The sequence below is a fragment of the Salvelinus alpinus genome, chromosome 16 (genome assembly GCF_045679555.1).
Source record: "Salvelinus alpinus chromosome 16, SLU_Salpinus.1, whole genome shotgun sequence".
Taxonomy (NCBI): Eukaryota; Metazoa; Chordata; class Actinopteri; order Salmoniformes; family Salmonidae; genus Salvelinus; species Salvelinus alpinus.
The window spans coordinates 23,205,307-23,213,416 of NC_092101.1; the positions used below are offsets into that span (position 1 = coordinate 23,205,307).

At 41.4% G+C, this 8,110-nt stretch overlaps 1 protein-coding gene across 10 annotated transcripts in view; it reads left to right on the forward strand.

The window, feature by feature from the left end:
* elavl4 (ELAV like neuron-specific RNA binding protein 4) overlaps nt 1-6,004 on the forward strand; it is a 77,108-nt gene extending 71,104 nt beyond the window's left edge. For all 10 annotated transcript variants that reach the window (XM_071345416.1, XM_071345417.1, XM_071345414.1 and 7 more), the window contains one exon: nt 2,010-6,004. In XM_071345416.1, the coding sequence (XP_071201517.1) occupies nt 2,010-2,337 (328 nt within the window). In that variant the 3' untranslated portion in view covers nt 2,338-6,004. The remainder of the gene's footprint in view (nt 1-2,009) is intronic.
* Nucleotides 6,005-8,110: the final 2,106 nt, after the last annotated feature.

Sequence of the window (8,110 nt, forward strand, 5' to 3'; positions counted from 1 at the left end):
TCTTGCTCTGCAGAATCAGAGAGTGAACGCTCAACTATAAGACGGTGACAGAATGATGCATGGGAAAGACTCTTTAGCGCATAGCTCTACCTCAATGTCCCAGGCAGCAACTCGTTTGTCTAACATACCTCTATTTGTACTGGGGGCAGGAAACAATTAATTCAGTTGAAGGGGGATGCAAATGATCTGGCCAAGAAAATGACAACAAAAAGAAGAGAAGACATTTATAATATTCACCAATATGCTGCAGTGCCTGCTGGTTCAACAACACAGTACCAAGGCAAAGACTATTGAAAATGTACAAACTGTCAAAGCAGTAGAGTTTTGGAATACAGAAATCCAACAAGCCCTGCCTTTAGAACAGCCTCTTGCTTGCTTGGCACATGGTTTGAAGTGGTGATGATTAATGAACAAAGGCAAGCGTAGTAGTAGTCAGTGTGCTTTAGAAGTGAGCAGTGGAGGTGGGAGCTAGGGGAGGGTGGGATGGCTGCAGGTCAGCCAGCCCACCCTTGTTGCTATGCAACTCCTCTCCTTTTCTATGGAAGAACCACACAGTGTGTTTGATCCTGCCCTGTTAGACACCACTGTAGTCTTCTCCGTGGCTCTGTTAGCCAGCCTGATTGTCTCTCACCCTCACACACTCACACATACCTGTATTTGCATCGAAATTACTATGGAGGTGTTATTTCACCCAGACAGAGAGATCCGAATACAATTGAACGTGTTAGAAAAGGCCTTGACGTGACTAGAGGTTTTAAGACCCTAGTGAAGGGAAGACTTGCTGTTAGAAAATATACATTTTACACAGGGACTGTAATGAGACACAAACAAGAACCAAAAAGGATATTGTGTTGGCAAAAATGTTAAAGCTCAAGTCGTGGCCAAAGTACTGATGAAAGGTCTGAGTGATTCTTGCCGATACTTAGAGGCTCTGTGGTCTGAGCAAGACTATCGATCACTGTCATCCTCATCCGCCCCACAACAGATGACTGCAGGAGTGGGTGGATGGAAAACACTTTGTTCCTAATGCTACTGGGTTGTAAAGTGTTTCCATTTTCCATTTAGTTTGCTCCTTCCTTCCTCCCTTCCTTAAGAAGGGAGGCTTCTCCGAGACAGCTGCAGTAAAGCGGAAATCTCAATTAAAGCATACCCAATAATGCCTATAGTCATTCCGAGAGGTGGCATAAGAAATTAACCTTTTATCCAATTTACCTTTTATTTAAAGTGGAAATTTCCTTTAAGCGGAAAGGCAATTAAGTGAAGTCAACTGAGCATTCAAATCTCTATCACAAAAAGGGAGAAGATTACAAGGCGAATAAGTGCAGATTTACTTGGTTGCATACTCAATCTCTGATGAATTTCAAAATCTTTTAATTCAGCAAGTTCCTGTAATTTAGCTCCCAATAGAGGCACTCAGGAAGACCGAGGGAGAAAAGCTTCCCCTTTGCATCCCTCCCTCCCTCGGATGCTGCTGAAGCCATTTCCCAGCAGGCCCCCCACAGAGCAGTCAGCCTTGAGAAAAGGCCACTCAGTCAATATGGAGGCGCACAGAAGGGAAATAGTCTAGCAGGAGGATACAGTACACAGACAGACCCTTAGTCATAGTGCATCATGTGCACTGGGTTGCACTTGTAATAATCAATGTAGGATGGTCAGGAATGCTAGAACTGTTTGGTTGGTACTGTATGTGGGTGGGTGCTTTTATTTGTCCTATTTCACACATGTACAAGTGTTTTAATACGCATGTGTGAATTAGAAATGTGTTTTTTGCGTATCGCAACTCTCCCTGAGACACACTCAGAGAGTGGGGTCATGGGGAGGTTCACTTTGGACACTTGGAGGGGAACTTGAGTGTATAGAGAAATGCCTTGGCCTACAATCTCAATGCTTGTAAATCCATGCACACGCAGTTGGTTTTCTATTTCTCTCAATTGGGCATTTGTTTCACTTAACATTGTACTATTTCTCTCCCTCCCTCTCTCTTTCTCTCTGTCTATCTTGTGGTCCAGGTTTTCTCCCATCACCATTGACAGCATGACTAGCCTGGTGGGCATGAACATCCCTGGCCACACAGGCACTGGCTGGTGCATCTTTGTCTACAACCTGTCTCCAGACTCTGACGAGAGCGTCCTATGGCAGCTGTTCGGGCCCTTCGGAGCAGTCAACAACGTCAAGGTCATCCGCGACTTCAACACCAACAAGTGCAAGGGCTTCGGCTTCGTCACCATGACGAACTACGATGAGGCAGCCATGGCCATCGCCAGTCTCAACGGGTACCGGTTGGGAGACCGCGTCTTGCAAGTCTCGTTCAAGACCAACAAGACCCACAAGTCCTGAACCCTTCCTCACTCCAAATCCCCTGTCACCACTACCACTACCACCTTACAGTCGCCCAACACAGCAACTCTCCAGAAGGAACACAGCAAACAAACAAACAAAAAATAACTTGAAATGGCTTATACTATAACTTTGGAACTATAAGCCAATGTTGCCTAAGTATTACAAAATGAAAGATTAAAATATCCATGATTTGGAACCCCTGTGATTCTACAGGATTCCTGTTGTATATCCTTTCTGTTATTGTGGTTGTTAAACTATTTTCTCTTCTATGTAAACAGTAGCAAAAACCAGTCCCCTTATTTCAAAGAAGAGAATGTCCTTTTTAGATTTAACTTTCTTGGTCTTGATTGAGGATTTTTTTCTTTTTTAAATCCGGATCCACTGTCGTTAGAATTATGCCTCCCTGACAGAAGAAGGGAGGGGGCTCTTTTTTAAATTGGTGACCATTCATTCATTTTTTGTGTATATTAAAACCCCCTAACAATTCTAAGGGATGACACAATCCTGTTTTCTCTGATGCAGAAAAAAGAATTTCTAACATTTGTTTGTTTTGTATTGCAAACAAAACACGTCTTTCCTCACTGGGGTTTGGGAGATGGGGAGAGGGAAGGGATGGGTTAGAATTCCTGATGACAGGTTAAGTGATTTAAAAAACACTGTTGCCAAAGAGAAAATCTCTTTGCTTGAAAATGCGTTTAGAAAAATAAAAAATAAAGAGAAGAAAATCTATTTTTATAATATGATAATTAAAATAATTATTGAAGAATTTTTACAAGAATCTGGATTTGAAAAAATAGAAAAATATTTTGACTGGCTAATTAGGCGGTGGGGGAGGGGTGGGCGCCACCTTGTCTTGTTCGTTCTGCCGTGGTACTTTTTAGGAGCAAAGGTTGTTTGTTTTTAGGAGAAATTGATCGGCGATGATTTTGTAGATGGAAGGTTTTGTCAAGGGATGCAAATTGAGGCGGGTGATCGTTGTAATTTTTCATAGTGCGTAATTATTCAACAGCGATACCCAAAAGGGAAGGGAGAGGGGTCTTTCAAGGCCTAACCATCCTCACAGTTGAGAGCCCAAAGCAAGAAGACCCATTGTCCACTTGTTTTCTTTTTGTCATCAGCCTATGGGATATCAGTAATGAATATATACACATCTATCCATTTAGAAAACATACATTATCTATTGTTTTCTTTGCTATAATTTTGTGGAATTTTAAAATAACTTCCTTTAGCGATCAACAGTAGGTGCTATATTACATGATTCACATATCTTAAATATCCACATTTGTTGTTCTATGTGTTGTTCAGAGAAAAAATACTTCGATGTTGGCATTGAATTGAGCTGCTGTTCTTGTTTATTTTTGTTGTTGGCCCCCATCTGGTTAGACTATTTCTTGCTGAAATACCAGATGACAGACTTTGGGCCGTGTAAGAATCACTTAACAAGTTTTCTTTGGCTTGCTGACTTTTAGGTTACTTGCTAAGTGTGAAGCGTTGTCAAAATTCAATAATAATTAGCTAGTTCTGTTAGTCTAGATATTTGTTTCCTCAAAGGATCTATTACAACTGTGTCTTTATTTGTTGTGTACAAATAGATAATATATAGTCTACATTTGTTTTACAATATCTATATCTATATAAGTTGTCACTGTCTTTTGTTTGAGCTTGTCTTTTTCATATGACAACTTTATGAAGTGATGGTTCAGTTACTTAGAAAACACGTGAGGAATCCTGTTTAATATGTTGTCATGTCGCTTGTAAAAAAATATTGAAAAAATATTTGGAGAAAAATTTTGGTATCTGCCGCGGCAAAAGAAACCGAACAAAAGCTTAGAAAATAACTATTTATTCATTTATTTATTGATCGATTGATTGTTTCATTGCTTCAACTATTTATTTATATTGATTATTTATTTATTTTTATATTTATTTGTTCCGTTGTCTGTGTATTTGCGTGAATCTGGTACAGGGAGGGGTGACGTTTCTGAGCAAAAGGGAACAAAGCGACTAGGGGAGAGGCTCTTCCATTAGTCCACTGCACTGAGAACTTTTAGTACGTTTGTGCTTTGTACCGATATTGTACCGATATAAATTACAATATAAAAAAATCTAAAAGTTGAAAACTAAAAACGCTCTTCCCTTATTACTAGAAACAGTTACTCGCTATGCATAACCTAGTTGATAGTTCAATTTGCTATTGCTTTTTTCTTGTCTTGTTAAACAAAATCTTGAAATCTTTTTCAATAAAGTTTAGTCTTAATATAATGTTATAACAGTTGTTCTGGTTCAATATAACCTGTGATAAGTTTGTGTCGTTTAAAGCCACTCCGCACCCTCCCTCCACACTACCGCTTTGTGATGAAACTTTATGCAAAAATGTGGGTCTGAAGCATAATTTTCAGTTTTCAAACATTTTATAACATCCAATTTTGGAGGCTCAGGCACCTGAATTCGATGAGCAAATGTCCATTGTATTTGAGGGTCATTCATTGCACTGGACTAATCAGTCAACTCACCTAAGAGTCAAACTTATTTTTAGAGAATCATGTTTGAAAATTACAAAAGAACATCTCTTTAAAGAGATCTTGATCATTGTACACTAACTATACTTATGGCAGTTGTTGCTATTTAAAAATACTGAAGGTATTTAATGGATTATACCCATTCTATATTTTATATACTATAATATGATATATATTTTGAAAGGTAAAGATAGGGAATGGTTCCTGAAGTACTGAATTGGATTTTGTTGAGCCAGGAAACATGAGGTGTAGGAAAATTGTAAACACTCAGACACATGCATATATATATACTCTCTCATAACCACATCTTAGCCAGACCATCTGTCATCATCCAACCACTATACAGTTCTGACCTCAGAACACCAACAGACCCCTTTTCATGCTCCAGAACTGTTTGGAGCTTGAATTATGCAACGACCCCAGTAGAATGTTGTTCTGATGTGTGAACATATTTCCTATGTCTTTTGAACTGTGTTCATGCTCATGAGTGTGTTTGTGAACACGTTTGTGTGTGTGTGTGTGTGTGTGTGTGTGTGTGTGTGTGTGTGTGTGTGTGTGTGTGTGTGTGTGTGTGTGTGTGTGTGTGTGTGTGTGTGTGTGTGTGTGTGTGTGTGTGTGTGTGTGTGTGTGTGTTTGTATGGGTGTTTGAAACATGGGGATGCGTCACCTCGGTCTATGCCCAACCCCTATGGCTCACACATCTCCTGTAGCGCCTTCTAGTGGCAGCCTGCCAATAGGAAATCAACAGCCAGTAGTGTAGGAGGGAAGGTTAAGAGAGGAACAAGGCTCTTGTCATTTTTTATTTTCTCCTGAAATGTGTTTGTTTACTATCTGAAAATCTATAAACTATCTTTAAAGACAAAAAAGAAGAAAAAATTTCAGAGCCTAATTGGTCTCTCCTATTTATGTTATTCCTTATCAATTATCAATTATTATTATTGCTATTATTCTTAGTATTCTTATCCTTATTATTAATCCAATTACTGCGATGAATGACTTCATGTTATCCTTGCTAGTTTAGGTCATTTCTGAAACTGGAAACAAAAAAATCTTGCTGTAAATGTTTTTTTTTTCTCCATAAAACTGTTGTGTTTGAATTATTTGTACTTTTGAATGTTGGGACAATAAAATGAGGTGTTGAAGAGCGTTGTTGTTGATTCTCTTGTATGCCGTTATTAAGTGATCAATTGCACATGGTATTTAGCTTTACTCCAAACTCACATCTTAGAAGTAGTGTAATATATTAGATCAGGGGTCTTCAACTCTTACCCACCGAGGTCTAGAGCCTGCTGGTTTTCTGTTCTATCTGATAGTTTATTGCACCCACCTGGTGTCCCAGGTCTAAATCAGTCCCTGATTAGAAATGAAAAAAATGAGTGGCTTCGAGGTCCAGAGTTGAGTTTGAGGTTATTAGGTGCTAGATCCCGTAGATCCAAAGTGATGTCAAATCAAATTTTATTTGTCACATGCGCCGAATACAACAGGTGTAGTAGACCTTACAGTGAAATGCTTACTTACAAGCCCTTAACCAACAATGCTTTAAGAAGTTAAGAAGAAACACGTGTTAAGTCAACAACAACAAAAATAATTCTAGGCATAGATAATAAACAGAGAGTAGCAGCAGCGTAAAAGAGGGGTCTGGGTAGCCCTTTGATTAGCTGTTCAGGAATCTTATGGCTTGGGGGTAGAAGCTGTTAAGAAGCCGTTTGGACCTAGACTTGGCGCTCCGGTACAGCTTGCCGTGCGGTAGCAGAGAGAACAGTCTATGACTAGGGTGGCTGGAGTCTTTGACAATTTTTAGGGCCTTCCTCTGACACCGCCTGGTATATAGGTCCTGGATGGCGGGATGCTTGGCCCCAGTGATGTACTGAGCCGTACGCACTACCCTCTGTAGTGCCTTGCGGTCGGAGGCTGAGCAGTTGCCAAACCAGACAGTGATGCAACCAGTCAGGATGCTCTCGATGGTGCAGCTGTAGAACCTTTTGAGGATCTGAGGACCCATTCCAAATCTTTTCAGTCTCCTGAGGGGGAATAGGCTTTGTCATGCCCTCTTCACGACTGTCTTATCGTGTTTGGACCATGATAGTTTGTTGGTGATGTGGACACCAAAGAACTTGAAGTTCTCAACCTGCTCCACTGCAGCCCCGTCGATGAGAATGGGGCCTCCTTTTCCTGTAGTCCACAATCATCTCCTTTGTCTTGATCACGTTGAGGGAGAGGTTGTTGTCCTGGCACCACATGGCCAGGTCTCTGACCTCCTCCCTATAGGATGTCTCATCGTTGTTGGTGATCAGGCATACCACTGTTGAGTCATCGGCAAACTTGATAATGGTGTTGGAGTTGTGCCTGGCCATGCAGTCGTGAGTGAACAGGGAGTACAGGAGGGGACTGAGCACGCACCGGTGTTGAGGATCAGTGTGGCGGATGTGTTGTTACCTACCCTTACCACCTGGGGGCGGCCCGTCAGGAAGTCTAGGATCCAGTTGCAGAGGGAGGTGTTTAGTCCCATGGTCCTTAGCTTAGTGATCGCTCTCGCTGCTGGTGATTCTCTGATCTACCTCTACGCAGACGACACCATTCTGTATACTTCTGGCCCTTCTTTGGACACTGTGTTAACTAACCTCCAGATGAGCTTCAATGCCATACAACTCTCCTTCCGTGGCCTCCAACTGCTCTTAAATGCAAGTAAAACTAAGTGCATGCTCTTCAACCGATCACTGCCCGCACCTGCCCTCCCGTCCAGCAACACTACTCTGGACGGTTCTGACTTAGAATATGTTGACAACTACAAATACCTAGGTGTCTGGCTAGACTGTAAACTCTCCTTCCAGACTCACATTAAGCATCTCCAATCCAAAATTAAATCTAGAATCGGCTTCCTATATCGCAACAAAGCATCCTGCACTCATGCTGCCAAACATACCCTCGTAAAACTGACCATCCTACCGATCCTCGACTTCGGTGATGTCATCTATAAAATAGCCTCCAACACTCTATTCAACAAATTGGATGCAGTCTATCACAGTGCCATCTGTTTTGTCACCAAAGCCCCATATATTACCCACCACTGCGACCTGTACGCTCTTGTTGGCTGACCATCGCTTCATACTCGTCGCCAAACCCACTGGCTCTATGTCATCTACAAGTCTCTGCTAGGTAAAGCCCCGCCTTATCTCAGCTCACTGGTCACCATAGCAGCACCCACCCGTAGCACGCGCTCCAGCAGGTATATGTCACTGGTCACCCCCAAA